We start from the raw sequence: 21,089 nt of genomic DNA, 5'->3' as shown, positions 1-21,089 counted from the left end.
GAGGTTGAATAGTTATTTTGCGTTTTATTTAACGGACATTCCCGTGACTTTGGCATTTCCACGGCCAAACAAAAAGCTATCCGCGAGTAGCGAGATGTCTGTCCGACGCGACGCCCGCGGCGGAAGATGGATGAGTTCTTAGCGATGCTCGGGGAAAAAAGGAGGAATATGTTAGACAATTATCATAGTAGGTCGATGAAGGTGACCCGTGCAGCCACGAAGCGCTGTACATACGTCGGAATTATAGGCCCTCGACACGCTATCTTAAAGAGCTACTACACGGAGGCCGCGCGCTTTCGTTAATGCCGCGCGCTCGTCCCGTTACTTAACGAGGTAACGCTCAATAATAAATTACTTGTACAAACAACGAAAGCGCCGCTACGATCGATTCGTCAGATCGTAGCAATTACCGGTCCCGTTCATGCCCTCGCATACACGGGGTTTGCTTTGCTGTCTCACGTCATTTTTTTCTTTCTTTCTTTCTTTCTACGTCGTTAATTCATGCGACGCACCGCGTCGATAAGCAGATAGATTAAGATTTGCAATAAACATTTAAAAAATTGATCGAGAAGATGAAAAGCAAATTTTTGCACATTAAGGGCTAGCGTGCAAGTGAATCTCAATTAAGTATATACATATATGAATGTCGTAATTTTTATCACGAACACACTCGTGAAACTCTGCATTTGCAATCGGAATCCGATATTATGCGCGACCTCAAATCTTATTGCACGGAGATTATATTTTATTATTAAACATACGAATGATAAAATATACAATACAGTAAATACACGTTTGTGCATACGCAGTGAAATACATCAAAGATCATATTTAAAAATATGTGTTTCTAGGAATTTGTAGTTAAAATTTACAAAAAATTGCAAACGATATAGAATATATTGCTCATAGAGATTATTTATTGAAATGATTTTTTAACGTTGAACTTTTGACGGTATAATATATCTTTTATTAAACCTCAATATGTGTATGTATATATATATATATATTTTTTTTTTATAAAATTACCTTTTACGTTTATTTATGGAAAGTTTTTCTGATACGGGATTTATATTAATATATAATGTAATTATATATATATTTCTATGCATGTATATAGCATCTAATATTGAATTTCCGATAAATTTTACCATTTTGCTTGAAAAATTGGTGGCTTTCGCAGCTTTTATAGTAAATTTATTCATTAGATAAGATAATAGCAAAATTATCGCACACATTGTCTATGAATATTTTTACATTCAATCGTCGCGGAATATACACGACCTTGATCGATAGGCACCACAGACTGTTATATATACATCTCGATAATGTTCTCTTATAAGTTTAAGTATAAAGTTACACTTTGCAACATCGGTAATCAGTAACATAGAGTATATGTCTAGTGTATCACGCCTGTGTAGATAGTTTGTCAAGTAATTTGTCAGTTTTGATTAGACTTAGGTGACAGTAGTTTAACGAATAGTTTGTTCTAGTGGAAGAATACAGGTAAGCTTAGCAGCACTTTTATAATTCCTAGTATCGAAATTAAAACAAAGTTTTAGCTGACGCACAAACTGAAACGCCATATATGGTCAATATATAATATACGTAATATATAGTCAATAATAATATAATTTATATCACATTTCAATCATTGGTATTTATTACGCTATAATATATTGAATTTGTTGTATAATATCGATGATTTAAGCGTTTGTATTATAATTACTAAAGATATTATAATTGCTAGGCAGATTTGATACACTGATCTGGATTATCATTAATGAATTCATTTATTAATACGAATTTTACATTACGCAACATGATATATAATATGCCCCAAAATTACTGCTTTCCTTCCGTTCCTTTTTTATTGCTAATTGTAAGATTGTCTTCAATATTATATGCCACTGTAATTGTATCGCACTTATTTGCGTGAGAAATCAAATTTTTTTATATTTATTTAAAGATTTTAAAACTAAAGAAAAGTAAACTCTCTAATTCAGAAGCATTAACTTCATTTTTTTACTAATTATTACAAGCGTATGAGCAAAATATTTAAAAGATTAATATATTTTTTAATAAAGAATCTAAAATCATTTTAAATGTGGATCTGATTGTAACGTACGACAATCAATGCTTTTAATAAATCAAGTCACTCGTCCGGGCACAATTTTATGATGAAATCAAGTTTTGATCTGTGTGTGTGCGTGTATGTGTGTGTGTGTGGGGGGGGGGGCTCACGTAATATAGAGTTAATATAGATTAAGACTTTAAAGTCGCTTTAGATGTAAATCTGATTTTAATATATGACATTCTGCGCTTCTAATGAATCCATCTAATCAATCATCTGATTGGAATTTTATAACAGAACTTCTGATTGATTTGTTTATATATTATATGCTATATTGGAATAAATTTATTTTCAGGTTCATGGTGGTATTGGTGTGCCTCATATTTAGCGTTTTGTCAACGATAGATCAATACAGTAACTTTGCAAACGAAACTCTGTTTTGGATGGTGAGTAGCCCGTATTCATTATTAAGTGCAATAATACGTAGTGCATAACTGGACAGGATATTAAAAGCATCTCTGGGTCGAATAATGTCAATAACACTATTTAAAGAAATACTGCAGAACTGCTAGATTAAGTCGCAACCGCATCGATTGTACTTTTCTTTGCATCGATGAAAAGAAAAAGATGTAACGAAATACTTCTTATTTAAAGTCCTTCAACCAATTTGAAGAGGAATTTTTTTTCTTAACATGGAGGCAATATTAAATTATTATTAAATCACAATTTGACAATTTTTTTCTATATTCAATTTCTAAATTCAATTTCTATAATCTTTGTGCTTTTATGAAAATTAGCTTAATAAAAGTTTTATTTCAGTTTAAACATTTCTGCAAATTTTTTTTTCAGTTCTTGTAACAAACTTTCAATTTTCCTATATTTGTTATATCGCTTATATTTGTGTATTTCTGCCTCTATGAATGTATTATTTTTATATTAAAGTTTAAAATCCAAATTTAGTGTTTTGTTTTGAGAGAAGAATTAATTGCATCTGACGGCATACCACTGATCACAAAGCGTGAAACGTTAAATACTGACAATGATTAGAAATTCATAAACAAAGATTTCAAAACGTAAGAAAGTTTAAGCAAACTTTCTTATTTAATTAGTCCCCGAAAAGAATACTTTAGATTTGTTCGCTTTGGTTCGTCCGAGAATAGACTTTACAACAGTTTCCGACGAAAAACTTTTTCTCTTGTTCCGTCACCGTCAGGCTGCACAAATAAAATTAATTCTTCCTCTCGTCTTTTATAGCATTTAAAGAGGGAAAAAAATTTACCTTCGCGAAAGTTTACGCGACAAATTATGCAGACTATCGGTATAAAGTTAATGTTGTTCATGAATTGATAATCGATATTGTAAAAATCTTTGCTCGCGAACCTGCTTTGCTTTCTCACCTGTTCTCACGCGAACGCGAAGAAAATAAACGCGAATAAAATACAAAGCTCGTCAATGTCCTGGGATCATAAAAGAATATAGTATAAGCCAGTTCTCAAGGATTTTGCCCACTTCATTGCGATTCTAACATTGACGTCCTCGTTTTTCTAGGGCATCCCGTTCATACAACGGCGTTAGTATAATCGATACAAGAGCCACACTATCACATCCATATGCTACCGCGCATTCGTTGCATATGCATTTTAGAAATGATTAGCTAATGTCCATATCATTCTACAGAACTATTCCGATATATTTTCCCCACTGATGCTGAATAATTACCGATTGTGTCATAATTACTAGATTGTTATGCATTCAATTAGTATCAGTTAAGTTAAAAGGCCGAGAGATCAATTACACTTGGTTACATTCCAGGAAATATGTCTCGTGGTATTCTTCGGAGTCGAATATCTCGTTCGATTATGGAGCGCAGGCTGCAGATCGAAGTACATGGGCTGCTGTGGACGACTGCGATTCATACGGAAACCGATTTGTATTATAGGTGAGTTTTGCCGCTCGTTTTCTCCTAATGACAATTCGCGACACGGGCAAAATGCGACACTATCAAAATTAATCAGATATTTTTGCATTGTCCGATTGACCAGCGCAAAATAAGATCGTGACAATTGTCTCTTTGTTTTGGAAAACGCTTGTACATGGGATCATTTGTGACCGTCGCTACCGACTAACTTTGTGATATTAAGCTCTGGCCCTAATGTCGAATCCATTTTACTAAAATCAAGATTGCCGGTGCTTTGTATCGCGGTCATCGTTCTGTCGGACGCGTTTCACAAATGAAACATATGCGAACGGTTTGCGGCAAAATTTCTCCCTTGATTGAAGATTCGCCTAAAATTGATTATCTGGCTCCTATTTTGCAAACTTGTAATTACATTTACGATAAATACACAAGATTTAATAGCGAAAACAGAAAGAATAAAATCGGCGTTTTTTTTTCAAATATTACTCAAAAAGATAATATATTTGAAAAAAAACTGCTGCTCAAATCGATTCCACATGTATTTAATTATCCATGCTTGTAGATTATTCAAAATATGTTCACAACAAGATCTTTGCTATTTAAATTTTCTCTTTCGTATTCTAATAATCGTGCGTATTCGTGTATATCCGCAATTTGCGTAAATCAATACGTTTGAATTTAGTTGCGTTTTCGAGCCGATTTTACATCGTGTTTATCGCAGGTCGTGTGGTAAATAATACCTGCCGAATTATTTATGTTTTTCGATGATCTGCGTATTCCTCTTCTTCAACAGTTATCTGAAATAATCGAGAATACCGCGTATTACATTTCATTTCGTCTATAAAAGCAAAATAGTAAATGTCCACAACGTAGAAAATGAAGCATTATTATTAACACACCAACCGCGGAATTGCGACTGAGATTATATCTATTCCAATAATTTCGCAGCATACAGATGGAAAAAGAGCTGTTTTTAACCGTTAACAAGGTGCACTGTCGACAAATTTTGCAAATAAATGATAACGTTGGATGAGGCATTAATCGGATTACGCGCTTTGTGTTTATCGATTACAATCGATGATCAATATAGCCTATACATACTTAATTAATAGCCAAAAATATTTATTTTATTACACACATACACATACACATATTAGAATAAATATTGTATATGTTATATACATTAGATATGTATGATATATGTGTATGTATGTGTGTGTTGTATTTTAATCGATGCAACATAAAACTACTATATAACTATTTATATAACGACATATATATAGGTATTAGATACGTTCGGATCTATCATGATTATGCTTCCTTTCTATTGATCGCACAGCACTTTTCTCATTCGTTCTTTTCAGATTTAATCGTCGTAGTAGCGTCCATGGTAGTCCTGTCGGTAGGAAGCAACGGTCAGGTATTCGCGACTTCTGCCATCAGAGGCATTCGGTTTTTGCAGATTTTGCGAATGCTTCATGTCGACCGTCAAGGTGGCACGTGGCGGCTTCTTGGTTCGGTGGTTTTCATACATCGACAGGTATGTTATTAATTATTGCAAAAATATCGAAAATTTTCGATTGTACAAGAAGCCTTAGCAATGATTTTAACTGTCTCTAAGCAAACAAGTATACGCACATACGCCCATTGGGGATGAGAATGCTTAGGGGCCATCCGTTAATTACGTGAGTATTTTTGGGGGGGGGGGGAGAAGGGTCAGCGAAATCTCTGCAGTCTACACTGTGCTCATATGGGGGAGGGGAGGATGTCAAAGGACGTCTCACGTAAGTTTTTGCTAGAGTCCCTAGCGAAAGTCTGGCCAAGCTATAGTGTACTAGTCCGATATATGTATTTTTTGTTCATATATTGAATATGTTCAAAAACTCACGTGAGATCCAGAGGGGAGTGGGGGGTGGAGGGGAGGAGTAATAAAAATACTCATGGAGACTCACATAGGGGGTAGCGGGGGGAGGTCCGAAATACCGAAAATAACACTCACGTAATTAATGGACGCTCCCTTATAACACAATTTCTATAATACTATACTTATAAAATTTTGATCAACAGCTGAAAAATATTTTTATTTTTATTGTTTAACAGGAGTTAATTACAACACTGTACATTGGATTCCTAGGCCTTATTTTTAGCAGTTATTTCGTTTATCTTGCCGAAAAAGATGCAGTTGGACCCGACGGTAAAACGGACTTCTCGAGTTACGCCGATGCGCTTTGGTGGGGAGTGGTGAGTCTATCTCTCGTTATTAATTATCTTAACGAATCATGTTTTCTAATTTATACTGATACCACTGATCATCTTTCGTTTGAATCCTTCATTATACATAAGTATATAACTTATGTTTACAATAAAAATAAACAAATAAATAACTATCATTAAAAATGCGCACATTGTGCGCTCGTACGAAATAATTCGGTGCACATCAGGAATATTTGATGTTTTTCGGTATTACAGATTACAGTAACGACGATAGGTTACGGTGATACAGTCCCGCAAACATGGATGGGAAAAATAGTGGCCTCGTGTTTTAGCGTATTTGCCATTTCTTTTTTTGCACTTCCAGCTGTGAGTATATTATTATAAAAAATATTCTTCTCTCTTTCTTTTGCAATATACATATAAAATGTTTTGTATAAAACTTATATATAAATAGCTATTTCTCGCGTGTATAGACTTTTTGATTAATATAAATTCATCTCTTGTAATATCTTTATAATTACACTTCAAGTTCAAGCTTAATCAAATTTATTTAAAATTAATCAAGAAATAATTTTACTATTCGTTTCTTTTTAAATTTAAATTTATAAGTTTCTTGAAAGCGATTCTATCTTGGATCTCGCTTATAACTAATTGTAAGCTACAATTTATTCCAAGACATTTTTGTAAAGGAAATATTGATCGGAGAACTTGAATTTCAATTTTGTTTTTGTGGCGAATTGTCTGCTTTTGCACGAGAAATCCAAACAATTGAACGCGACCAAACTCTGTTATCGTGCTTCGTGAACCGGTGTTTTCGCATTTCTTTTTCAGGGTATTCTCGGTTCCGGCTTCGCACTGAAAGTACAACAGAAGCAACGGCAAAAGCACTTCAATCGGCAAATACCAGCTGCCGCGATGTTGATACAGTGTCTGTGGAGGTGTTACGCTGCCGATAAGGCCATCAACAGTGTTGCTACGTGGAATATCTACATCAAGGATCCGGCACCGGCTGGCCAACCTTCGACGCCCTTGGGCAAGGTAACGTTTCCCATTTGCGAGTTTAGCGAAAATCGGAGCGCAGTAGCCGTATTTAGCTGTTGATTGTTGATGTTCTTAGCTGCTTATACAATGTTCTTGGACGTTCTGACTGACCGTGCCGCGAGCGATTACTGTGCCGCGCCGAGATGGATGCTAATCCGTCTCGCGAATCTCGTAATTACCCTATTGAAACACGCGAAAAATTTACTTCTTTCCCCGTTTTCCACACTAACGTCCCCCACCCTCGCCGGGGTAATCTTGTTCGCGATTCGGTCGATGCGCGCGCGCAGCCGAGCACGCTAATGGATCTGGAATTACCCATGATATCATATCCGAGTTAATTGCTGCCAAGATCTCGACTTTTACCGCGATTGCATTTCCACGCGCGAGCGAATTGTCGACTAATACTGCCGAGTCGCAGGGGACTTCATCGTTATGCTCTAAGCGGATTGCGAGAAATCAAATTTGCCTTGTGTCGATCTGCCACGCGAATGATCGTGAGGCAGCTCGAAAGCATATAATAGCATACGATAAAGATTATTTCTTAAAACTGAAACTATAAATTATCGAATGTTTCATTAAAAGGAAGTAGAAAAGCGAATGCATTGAGCTTTACGTTTCTAAAATCAAAATTCAATAATTTGATTGGAATCGTATAGTACAATAGAAATCTTCCTTTTTTAATCAAAAGTAACGAAATATTTTTCGTTGGTTATAATTGATATTTATATTTCTAATTAATTTTAGTTGATATAAGTAAATAATATTTTAATCAGTTTATGAATTGTCGAATCTTAAATTTAAATATAGATACTTAAATACCGAGTTATCAAGAAAATGAGATTATTACATTTGTTAAATGAAATTAAAGCTAAATATTTACTTTTACGCAGTCAGACCCTCCCAAAAAAACTTCTGAGTTTTACGCATAAGGATGAGATTCGCGAGAAAGTTCCACCGTCTAATATTATTTTTCATGAATTATTTACCACCTTAGTAAATTCTAGTATCGTATAATAGCGATAATTATAACGGCCCTATACTTTTACATTACTTGTCCGATGATAATTGATGATAATATTTGGCAGTGGATGGATGCAAGCGGAGAATGCGAATTTTTGCTCAATGTTTTCAATGTGCCGTTATTTACCGCCGAAATCCGAACGATTTTGTTTCCTCCTTTATGTTGCTAGTCACGTGTGTTTATGCAATTAAAGATGCGCTAAAGGCTTCTGTACATTATCCCCCCTTACATACGAGGTAATGAAAGTTGCGCTTTAGTTTTTCGTTAGTTCAATTTGATTTTATTAATTATAGTACATATCGTGGACAACCTGTCTTTAACGAAATGTTTGTTAACGGACTGGTTTTACTCTTTGAATATATACATATGTATATTCCCTATAGTTTCGATAATATTGTTCATTAGTTGGAATGCTGAGCACATAAATTGTATGCAGATATCCATCAAAATACTTTTACATTTATGTTACATCTGTTTTTAAAGGTAAACTTTTTTCACATGAAATTATCGCGGTTCCATGGAATGCAAAACTTTTTGCATTCGCATATTATAGTTACGCATTCGGACTTCATACAATTACCACATAAATTGTTAACGTTATTGTTTCAACTGGCTCATCGTTTTACGTAGATACAAATTTCATGGAAAGTCAGTCAATGGATTTTATCATCAGCATTTCTATCTTTGTAATATTACTTCTTTTTTTTTTATTAAATCTGTATTTCGAACATTATCACTTGAAAACTCCAATAGTTGTCATCCTCAAATAAATTGCTTTTGAACACGAATCAAATAACGAACGCGGTATTTTTAGAATTGCGCTTGATTTTTCAGTACGGGGCTGTGTTTTATTTCTATTTGCTTGCGATTATTATCGTCGGTATATTTATTATATTTTTATCCGTGAATCAAGTCATAATAATTTGTCATAAAAATTTGTCGATTAATTAGAAAATATATGAATATGCTCAAGACATATTTTCACCATTACTACGGTAGTTTGCTAATAAATTCAAATCTTAAGAAAATTCGTACAAAACATCGAATATGGGATAAAGTAGTTTATTGGCACATTTCGCGTATTCTCGATTAACGAAGCAGTTGTTTTCGTAGGAATGGTATCTCCAGTTTGCATCTGCTGCCAAAATTTTCAAAGTCCTCATTTCTCTTAAAACCGCGTACAGGCGCGAGCATCAATTTTACAATATTTGAGGTAGTAGGAACGCTCAGTAATGAGATTTAACGATGATAAAATATACCTTAAATATATTTCAGTTGATTTGTGTAAAGAAGATGGTATGTAAATGGTTTCTATTTATTTCCATTCTTACTCTCTTTTGCATGTTTATTTTTTTCTAAACTTTTTATCACATTTCTTTACACGTTTCTGTTACACGACGTGAAACGTCTTATCTTTTTTATTATGTAAGTCGGGATCACTGTACTCACGATGTCTGCTGAATGTAGAATATACGTATATTGAAAGACATATTCAATGCTATCGCAAGAACCGTACTCTCTCGCTGCACGTTTAGTTGTAATGAAGACAGTCAATTTTAAGTCTGAGCCTTTGCGCAAATGTTCCAGCGTGCAGGTCACACTTGCGTGCAGGTCATATATAGTATTTAACCCTTAAAAGTAATATCGATTTACTATTATATGTATACGAAATTATTCAAATAATATCCAAAAATACTTGTTACTTTCCTTTTCTTGTCATATAACAAATTTTTTTTTTATTGAAAAATATTTTTACTTTTTCATTCGGTACTTTTTTTATTCCGGACAGTGTAGGATTAAAATTAAAATAAGATGTTTTACTGCTTCTTTGTGAACAATAGCTGAAAAAAATGACGTGGTCAATTCATTGAATTATTCATTATTACTCGAAAACTTAGTACGATAAGAAATTTATGTTATATCTTGAGGTTTAAATTTGCGTCGGAAGTATGAATCTGTGAATATTCGTTGTTGCCAAAGATTTCTCAATTTCCAAGTAAAAAAAAGAAATAAGAACAACTTTTACGAAATCATTACGCCGCTTTTTAGCTTCGAAGATGTATAAACTTTTATCTATTCGAGAGACCGTTGCTCGACGTTTTTTTTTAACGTCGAAACTACAAATACTCACTAAGGATGAATGAAATACTACTGAATTTTTTGTTTTCTTTTCTTTTTTGAACTAACGAGGCGATCTACCTGCGCGTTCGTACAAGTTACTTCTTCTCGAACGAACGAGGCTTTGCGTAAGCTTCTTAAAGTTTGCTTATGAAGAAACAATATAATCGTCTATTTGATGGTGTTTGCGTCTTTGTATCTTTAGCTTATGTATTCTTGCACTCTATGTATTCTTCCTCTCTAAAGTTAGCGATCAGTCTTACGTGAAAAGTAACTTCATCTTACTTAGAAATATTTTGTAACATGCATGAGCCTGAATTACGTATAACGTTTCTGACTGTACATATATGTGTGTATGTCTACGTGTTACTTCTTGTCTCCGCATCTTAGAGGACTTGAAATCTCGTCTGCGAATTCGCGATATAAAAATGGGAATTTACGTCGGTCGTGCGGCTTGACAATTCTCTTTATGAAAAATATACGGTATTATGAAAAACGTGGAGATTTCGGAAGGTCAGGAGATGCTTAAGATTTTTTTAACATTAAGAAATTACTTTTAAAATGTTTACGCGAATGCGTTTAAAAAAAAAAAGGTTTCTTGAGTAAAACGCGCGTAGAACCCGCAGAGAACATTTACATCGGTACTAGCACGATTTGATCGAGTATTTTTTTTAAGAACGTCGTGTATTATAATACACGTAAATACAAAATGCATGGTTTTCTTCTCATTTTCCGGTCTTTACTTTGTAACCATAGGACATTCTTAAAAAAATACTCGATCAAATTGTGCAATATATAATCAGTACTATTTCCTGAGCATTTCACGATGTGCGAATTGTATCGAATTATTTTTGCGCGATGAAAATCTGCCATAAACGACATCAGCTCGCGACTGACGTAATTTTCCGCAAAATGCTTTTGTTCCCGCGGGAGAGATCGTCGCTTGTGCATCATATTCCTCGAATGATGATGATGATGTTGATGGGAATGATGGGCTCGTCGTTTTGAGAAAGATAGATAAAGAGATACAGAGAGAGAGAGAGAGAAAGGGGCCGAATGTCTGGCCAGTAGGGATAGTGCATGTTGTGTTCGATGTGTGTTGTAATGGGAGGGCACCGGGGGTTCAGTCTCTGATGATCCAGGTGGCAAAAAAGGCGAGTGTGCTGAAGAGGCGGAAGTCGCGGAATCGGATGGACGTCCAGCAGCAGCAGCAGCAGCAGCAGCAACAACCGGCCTTGCCGCCCGTCACGATATCGGGCGGCATATCAGCCGGTGCCGGGACTGGCCAAAACGACAATCAACGTCTCGAAAACGAAGGCGATGTGGTTTTTTACATGGAGGAACCTAAGGTGGGCACGCCGAACCGTGCCAGACGTGACAATCGGTAAGCGATATTTTAAAAATTTTCATGTTGAAGAGATATATATATGCATTGGGATATTATGCAAAATAACGAATAAAATTATTTCAACTCTGAACAGCCTTGTTTGCGTTACATTGAATGGCATATATAATATATTAATTTCACGTACAAAATTCGTAACAGCGTGAAGAGTTTCACATCGTCGCTTTTAACGTATCTCTGTCCGTTTCTTCGAGTGGAAGATTCGCTCAGAAGACTCACCTTTCAGCTCAGTAAATGCGACGGTGAGGAGACGAAACTGGTACCATAAAATTGGCGAGCTTATTTCCAAGTACTGCCACGGTCGAGTGGCATTGAGTGAAAAGTGTATACGATACGAAGTGTCCTGGTGACTTTCTGAATGTGTACGAGTAATTGAGTGCTAATCCTCAAAGGCAAAAATACATTCGTTAATGCGCCAAGAGTCTTCTACAATTATCATTTTAAATTCGTATAAAATTTCTCAAGTTACACATCCAATCAAATAACATATTAATTCTCTCTAAAAATTGCTTGCTTGTTTTTCGATAATTTAGAAATTAATATCAGTTTTTTACTAAAATCAAAATTTATTCGGATGCTGTTACGGAAAGTGTTACGCGATCTAATATAAGTAGTTAAATTTCGAGCAAAATAAATCCTTAGTAATCCATTTAGATTATATATTACGTTTCAATATATTGAAAATTCTAATTTACACCATACTCGCAGACCAAACGATTGAAGTACAGCCAGCACAGATCATTAACAAACGGAAAATTGCAATTCTTATATCTTTAAATTATATGTAAATATCACTTCATGTTTGTATGTCAATATACAAATATTATTTGATGTTTGTACATTAATTATCGACATGTTCGAGAATTAATTGAAGATATCAGGTTATATTTGCCGAAGAACGAATCACGAATTTCCAAATAATACTGATATAACGGTAATTTCACGAGGCATATCATTGACATATTACATACAAATATTATTTGATAGCTTCCATCAGTTTTCAATTATTGACATGTTCGAAAATTGATGGAAGATATAGATGGAAGATCAGATGATAAATGTAATTTGTCCATGAAGAATTGCGAATTTCCGAAGCATGCAAATTGGCGATATATCGAAGAAATTGAAATTATTGAAACTATTAACTACTGTATTATCTGTCCTAACGTATTATTTAAATTAAACATAAGAAATCTCTGCGTGCATATAGAATCTTGATAAAGTGCAACGTTATATTGCGCAAAATAAACTGTTCTCTGCAATCTGCATTTGATTAATGCGAGTTCAGAATTTATGTGATGTTATCCTAATGCATTGCTTCGAAACAGAGTGTAAACTCTCTGTTTATATAGCTATTTCTTATTTGTGCCGATGTAGTTCTTCCCAATGGTATTTCTCTCTGTTGACAAGGGATGCGTATTTAGCAAATTGCTCTGGAGAAAGATTCTCAGAAGTCATAAGTTGCGTACAAGTCGGAAGTTTCAGTACCAGGTGCATTACGCATCGAAAATTTCAAATGTTTGCTAGACGCGTTAGTGATAATTTCGAAGAGAATGCCTCTTACCTAAATATTTCTGTAATGTCTTAACTAAAAAGATTAAATAAAAGTTCGTGATTTATAAAATATGCGATTGACGTTGCTAAAGCGATTCTCGCGAAATTGTATAAGCAGCGATTTGGAAAAATTGCCTTGATAGACATATGTACGTCAGCCTGTGTCCAAAGAGCGTCTTCCTTCGGAGCAATCTCGTCACGTCGAAAGAACGAGATCCGCGAGCCCGTAGTTTGACGTAGCGTGTTTCCGGTTGGCAGGGGAAGCCTCTTCACCTCGCAGACGAGTTCGGTGACGGAGGCGACCAGCGATGAAATTGACATCGATATCGAAGAACCGCAGAGAGTAACCACGTAAGTATCATATGATACCGATACTTTTTACGCGTCCTATCCGTTGAGATACATATTAATTGAAACGTACGAAGATTTACGATCTGTTTGGTAACTTCTGAAACAACCCTCGAATTTACCGCCGTTGCCGTGGTGGTCGATCGTCGAGTTATTAAACGCCCGTTTCGCGTGTGCATCGGAGTTAGATCGCGCCGACCGAAATCAGAGTATAGGAAGTCGAGGAACGTATATCTCCATGCAAATTACTTCTACTTTGTATGCGGAATCGATAGCACCGAGGAATTTTCCTGTACCTCGCGCATACCCCGTATCATAATATACGGATAAATATTGTATAGATCGTTAGGCGCGCACTCCGTGCGGGCTCCGCTAGAATATTCTTCTATTCCTCAACGAAATTTAATTTCGTGAAAATCCTGTAGTTTCTCTTCATGCATCCGCTCAGCGCTTGAGCTTACACTGAGGCTCGAATTCCGGTCCTTTGAAAGGAGAATCGAACGTGCACGGGAGTTTGATCTGTAATATCGCCGGAGAAATATCTTGCAACTTGGTAGCCTTGGTAATCTGATTGTCATTTTCATCGCGCTTTCGCATTCGCATTTTTCAATTTCCACCATCTATTATCAATCACTTCCAGTTGAATGATTGTCAAGAGAAAAATGAAAAATAGAGAGTATTGAATATAACCTAAAGTACGTATGTACGTATATGTATTGTATATATTTTTTATTTTAATACATTATATCGAACACGACTAATCGCACAAACAAGTAATTAAATTATAATCCATTTCAAGAGCGGCATTGCATCTATATTTACTATCTCTGTTTCATTTTCCAGTAGAATATGTTTTTACAAGATAATTCAACTGTTTTTTAATGTCGCGGAGCAATAGATATTTTCAATGCGATAGAATCTGCTCGATTTTCCAATTTGTTAAAAATGAAAAACGCATTCGCGAACATCAATTAAACGCTAGGATACATACATATATATTATCGGCATTTCGTCGCGGCAAAAAAAAAAGAAATATATATATATATATATATATATTCATCGCACATTGCACTCAAGTCCGCAAAAGAGAGGCGATGAGAGATGAGGGAGGCCTTTCGCCAGCTTTTCGCGCCATTGACATTTCGAAGAGAGCCGGTTCTGCGGGCGCGAATGGAACGCACGGTATTTCGCACAAAAGACCCTTTTCGTACACTCGCGCGGACTCGTGAGTGCTTTTTCCGCACCGCGCCATTACTTGGCGCCGCGCGCCGCGCGCCGCGCCGGTACGAATGACCCAGATTTCGCGGCGTCGAACGTGCCCGCCCGTTCACGCTCGAAACTTGTACATAAAGACACTTGCCAGATTTTTCCCTTCCATCTTCACTCAACTCCTTTCGCTCTCGCGGTTCACCTACTTCCGCCCGAGGCTTTCTTTATGCTTGCCAACCAGAAAGCATCTCGTTTGGATATCTCATCGCCGACCACGTTCGTTTCAATTTTAAAAACATTTTAACGCGTCCCACAACGTGAAATTAGATTCTTTAGCCCTTTCCCACGTGTTTCGTTCCCCTCTATTTTCATCCTGTTACCTATTTGCTATATTTTCGCTTTTTATTGTTATTGGTTACTGTACAAGTTACACCGAATGTGCTTTTGTTAGTATATTGAATTTTTGTGATTTTTATTTTCCTGCAATTTTTTCCGTTAGTTTAGATTTAGAAACAATAACAATAAAATTTTATTATCCGATTTTTTATCTCAAAAAGATTAAATATAAAAGGATAAAAACTTTTGCATATTTTGTTACTTCTACATATTTGCGTAGTTTTTTCTTTAATAATATAATTATTCGAATTATTATTTGAATAAGCTATATTATCTTAATTCATATCGTTTTGTTTGGTCTTTTTGAATTAAATTAAGATTGAAAGAATGTTTTCTACTTTTTAAATAAAGATACATACAAAAATTTTCTTTTAATCGTAAAACAATATTTGTACTAAATATAATAATGTATGTAAGCAGTATATATGATATGGTAATTATTAAAAAATAAAATGATTTATTTCTCAAAGTAAAATAAATCCATCTTTTTTTATCGGTCTATATTTATTACTGGCTTTTCTTAGTGGCGATCGAATTTTCCATCGTGATACTTTGTAGACGTTCCTCACAACATTTTGCCATTGTATGAAACACTCTATCTCACATTTACACTTACGACAAAAGCATCAGCTGCCAAGGAGCTAAGCATTCTTGGATGTAAACACCTGAAGAATGAGCGCTCTTCACGAGAGCATTCTCCTCCGCTCTTCGGTAAAGCGCCATGCCGCGCCGTAGGGTCGAAAAGATATAGCGCAAGAGTCGGGAGAGAATAAGACCAATATTTTGGTCAATATACGTAGGACAGCCTGTAATCCGAGATGAATATTGACATATATGTAATATTGTGTTTGACACGAATCAATTTTCCAACTCGTGTAACAATTATTTCGCGCGCTACAGATTACGAAAGGGACAGCTTTATTGACGTGATGATGTCTTTCTTTATCTCTGAGCATTGCTTTATCTCGAAAGTTATTAAACTTATTTATTTTCTATGTACATGGTTAGCCTAACAGAGAGAAACGGTTAAAACGTTTTAATGCTTTTGCAAGTAGCTTTGAACGTGCAGTGTATCTTTATACTTCATGCAATTTACATTAAAGAGATTCAACGTTGCAATCTTTATCAGTTATTTCTAACGATGAAAGGGAAACAAGCTGTATCTAGTTGTGTCTTGCCGCCTTGTGATCGGCCAGGAAAATTAAGTTAGCGCAAGATCGCAACTCGAGGAGGAATCGATTTCTCTTCTCTAAATTGAATCAAGCCAATTTGAAACCGCCGCTACAACAAAGTGGCTCGTGATCGAATGTCGATCAATGTTAATATTTCAATTGCGATAAAAGCTAACATTCTCACTTTAGAGCATATTTTTAATGATATTTTGCATTTGCACGTGCTAAAAATAAAAACGGAGAGATGAGTGATGTATCCTTTTCCTGTTGCAATTTGTCAGTCTACATTTTGCATGTTGTCGCTTTTTAGGTTGACAGAGGCGCACCGGAACGCTATTCGAGCGATCAGGAAGATCAAGTACTTCGTGGCTCGCAGAAAGTTTCAACAGGCTCGGAAACCATACGACGTTCGTGACGTCATCGAGCAGTATAGCCAAGGTCATCTAAACATGATGGTGCGGATTAAGGTGAGTCGATCCTCCAGCCTGAATGTATGTACATCTACCATCTCGAAGATTATCATTCAATGGAGACAGCCGGTTATTTTAGAGAACGCAAGACGAATCTTGACAAATCGTTCCGAATCATTTGTCGTGTAATGAGTAAATGAGATACGACAGGATAAATCTATCCTTCGCGGTAATTGCTCTTATTTGACAGATTACTAAGTGATCGCATATAGCGAATCTCGGTTCTGAGTTTAATCGTGCGCGATCGCCAACGATTGGTGCGACGCGTAATATCGAAGAGTATGTCGGTGTTCACGGAACAATGTAACTGTCGGTTGTGTTAGTACATGGCGCAAAACAGACGTCTATTAATCGGCGAATGGTGCCATGGTTATAATACACTGATTACATCTATACTCATCGGACGTTAAAAATCGATCGCATGTACATTTGAAGTCATTTAATATCTCAACATATGAATTTTAGGACATTTTCGGGATATATATATATATATATATATATATATTATATATTCTGTATGTATATTGAGTCGGAAGATGTAGTTGCAGAATCATAGGGCAAAAACTACTTATCGTTCCAAAATAGAATAAGATAAACTTAAAAATAAATGTGTAATAAATTCTTGTTTTTGTGCTTTTTATGATGTTTGTTTCAAATTGATTCTCATCGACATCTTTTCATCTTTTAATTGTACGCATGATGTACTGTAATGTAATATAAAAACTTTAAACATAAATACATTTACGATTTTAAACAGTTCAGTATATCATATCAGATAATTTTATCCGTTTATTTAATGTGACATATTTACCAATTAATATTAAATTAAATGATGTTTACCGCTGACATTTATTTGCACTCATTGCAAATAATAATGCGTTTTCTACCGTTCAATGATTGCTGCGGGAAGAATGACGACATTAAAAAGCTAGCAAAGACAAAACGTCAATCACGGTAAACCCAACTTCTGTGAGCACACTGTCTCTTGTTTGCCGAAGAAGCTTCGGTACTTTGCGACGAGCGAATATAGGGTTCTATTATGTATCGAGGAGATCGATAACATCCTCGAGCTCCTGGTGCTTCGTAGCGAGTCTTGCTGACGAAATTTCCAACTCTGCTGGTTTAAGCGCAACAATGCTCATTTGCGCATTGCTTAATTATAGCGCCGCGTTGATTTCAATCTCGAAATACCGAGCCGCCTTTTACGTCTAATTTCGCTACGTCTATCGCTTTATCTAAACAGAGGTGCAAGAATTGCGATAATTTCGCGAATTCACTCTGTTATTTTAACTATCGAACTGCACCGGGTTGCAGAAACGATTGTTGCGAGAAACAAAAAGCCGAGGGAGGTGTAAAGCAATATTAACTGACAATATGAAATATTAATAGCGAATAATAATGATTTCTCTTTTCACGTTTGCGCTGCAATGGTCTCGTCGATCACTGTGTTTTTCGGCGTAGCTTGGATATGGATTTACGAGCGATTGATTGCACGTTCGATTTGTCCGCAGGAGTTGCAGAGGAGATTGGATCAGACCCTGGGTAAACCGGGGAGCTACCTGGCGGGAATCGACCGGGCAGGCAACGTAAAACCCATGACGATTGGCGCGCGTTTATACCGAGTGGAGCAGCAGGTGCGTCATTCGCATTAATTACCGTAATGTTACTTTTATGAATATCTAACTGTCCTAATTCGTAAACGCGCGTAGCTTAACGCGTGTGTGAATCTGCTTTCATATTTGCGGAGGAATATATAACTGAATAATTTACTTCCAAATTCACATTTTTCAAAAATTACATTTACGAATTTATTATTTATTATTCCCATAACTTTATGAGTATAAAAAGGAAACATGCAAGTAATACAGTTTAAAAAAGGTTCCAAAGAAAAAAGAAATACATTTTTTAGCTCTTTTGATGTTTAATATAAATTTTATCACCAAAGTACTAGCGTAATTTTTGAGAAATTTGAAATTAAAACTGTAAAAAAGAAGTAAAACTTTTTTTTAACATAATTTTCCATACTCAAGTAAGCGGTATATTAGAAAAAGATTTTATACCTTTCAAAAAATTAAGTATATTATTAGAAATTTCAATCTCTTTAAAAGAAGTTTATTGCGGAGATTAAAATTAATAAGATTCTCGCGATATTAAGTTAAAATATTGAGTTTATTACATATCGCAGGAAGGTTTTGAATTAAGCCATTTTAACGACCAGGGACAATTTCCTGTACATTTGATTCCATCACATGATATTCGTTAATCTATAATTTTGGATTTATATTTAATAACTTGAAAACTCTTTATATAATATTATGAATTTTTGAAAAATCTAAAATTTTGTTATTCTGTATATCAATTTTATCAAATTGAGATCGTTAAATTTGCATTAAATTCAGTGATTCTTTTTAAGCTTGAATAAATGTTTGGGAAATGTTCGTGTGTAAATTTTCTGTGTTTCTCAATGGCTTAATTGTCCACTTTTACGAGATGCAGAGATCCGATATTTAATAAAAAAATTTTATTAATTTTCATAACTCTTTTTGTGAATTGAAAGTTTTAACAATCTACTTAACTTTGTTAAAATAGAATAAAACCTTTCCAACACACTAAAGTTGTAACATTATAAAGTACGCTGAAATAGTCTTTTTTCAACTTTAATCTCAAATTTCTCAACAGTCTAATGCAATTTTGAAGACCAGAATTATATTTTGCTTTAAAAAGTAATTGGTCTCAATTTCTTGAGCTTGGAAAGAAGCTATTTTTTTGTTGAACTATATAATGAAATTTTTTTAAAATACATATTTAGAAAAAATTGCAAATTAGCTTATTGATTTACAATAAAGTCACAATAGAATTATATTCATATTTGCGTAATTTTCTATTAAATAATTTTTTAGATTTTCTTTATTCTTCTTGTTTCTTCACGAAAAAATTTCCATGCAATGCAAATCTTTCCCTATTAATTATTCTTTCGACTCCCAGATTTCCCTAACCCAAAAGAAAAAATGCACAAATAACGAAGAATGCGAATGAGATTACATTCGCCGTAGCTAACTTCCGTACGAGAAAAACTAATAACGAAATTAATTGCTTAAAATATAATCCCGTTGAAAGTATAAGAGAAAAGAAGAAAAATTCTGTCTTTTTAATAATAATTAAATTTATTTTAATGTGTATTAAAAAATGCTTTTATTTACCTTAATAAAAATGCATGAGAAATTAAAAAAATTTTTTTTCTATTATCTTTTCGAGTAGATATATTACACATAAATCGAAACGTAAACTTTCTCTCGACGGGAATTTTCGAATGCAACGATACGAAAATTTTCTGTTTTCAGCTATCGGTGATGGACAAGAAGCTGGATCAGTTGGTGTATGTATTAAATGCGGTAGCGCAGAAACAGCAGATACCCCTGCGTAGTATAGAGGACGACGTGTAACAGAGAGCCCCCGGCGAACTCGTGCAAACAGTTTTACGACCCGCGTTCCCACGGATTCTACCTCGCGTTACCATAACTACAGTGACGCCAAATATGTTCAGCGAGGGTTCTTAACGTGAGAGATGGCACGCGTCCGATAGTGCTGTCCCGAGCATGCCCGGAAAGTACAAATATTATTGCGCGTGCTATTCGATTCCATTCGATTCTCGAGAGACTGCAATCTCGGAAGACGCTGGAAATCGCGGCGTCGAAGCAGATCGCTATTGGTATTGGCAACTTCGGCGATCTTTGTAATTCCATGTGTAGCTGCACAGAGATCCAATCTACATCCTCGATCTTGGAATAATTACAATCGATGGAATTACGATCGTCGCCATCACTGCCATTGCCATCGTGTGTCTCTCATTAGCGGGAGAAATGATATCTCCTTCAGAGGAGACGTTGTTGACTCGAGGCGTTGTCTTCAACGTTGTCCTTAAGCGTAAACGCAAACGACGAAGTCAAACGCACAGGATGGATAATCGAATCAACGATAAATGAATCAGACGCGGAGCCAAGCCATAGAAACCGTAGTTCGCGGTTGCTGTACGCGCAAAATGATATTTCGTTGAACGGGGACGAAAGTATCAAAGGAAGAGCGCGAAGAACGCTCCTACATTATTCATTGACGGCGCGAAGATTAATGTTGTCGTCAGGAAGAAAAAAAAAA

General features: G+C 35.4%; 1 protein-coding gene across 1 annotated transcript in view; it reads left to right on the top strand.

The window, feature by feature from the left end:
- The window catches only part of LOC105455164 (potassium voltage-gated channel subfamily KQT member 1), a 31,094-nt gene extending 10,005 nt beyond the window's left edge, over positions 1–21,089 (top strand). The window contains exons 3-13 of the mRNA XM_011698267.1: positions 2,427–2,517; positions 3,884–4,010; positions 5,354–5,529; positions 6,090–6,230; positions 6,459–6,569; positions 7,035–7,241; positions 11,511–11,767; positions 13,601–13,693; positions 16,778–16,934; positions 18,449–18,571; positions 20,279–21,089. Of these exons, the coding sequence (XP_011696569.1) occupies positions 2,427–2,517; positions 3,884–4,010; positions 5,354–5,529; positions 6,090–6,230; positions 6,459–6,569; positions 7,035–7,241; positions 11,511–11,767; positions 13,601–13,693; positions 16,778–16,934; positions 18,449–18,571; positions 20,279–20,380 (1,585 nt within the window). The 3' untranslated portion in view covers positions 20,381–21,089. The remainder of the gene's footprint in view (positions 1–2,426; positions 2,518–3,883; positions 4,011–5,353; positions 5,530–6,089; positions 6,231–6,458; positions 6,570–7,034; positions 7,242–11,510; positions 11,768–13,600; positions 13,694–16,777; positions 16,935–18,448; positions 18,572–20,278) is intronic.

Source organism: Wasmannia auropunctata, unplaced genomic scaffold (assembly GCF_000956235.1).
Source record: "Wasmannia auropunctata unplaced genomic scaffold, wasmannia.A_1.0 LD335921.1, whole genome shotgun sequence".
Taxonomy (NCBI): Eukaryota; Metazoa; Arthropoda; class Insecta; order Hymenoptera; family Formicidae; genus Wasmannia; species Wasmannia auropunctata.
The sequence above is the reverse complement of the archived record's forward strand: the minus strand, read 5'-3'. Positions and strand labels throughout refer to the sequence as shown.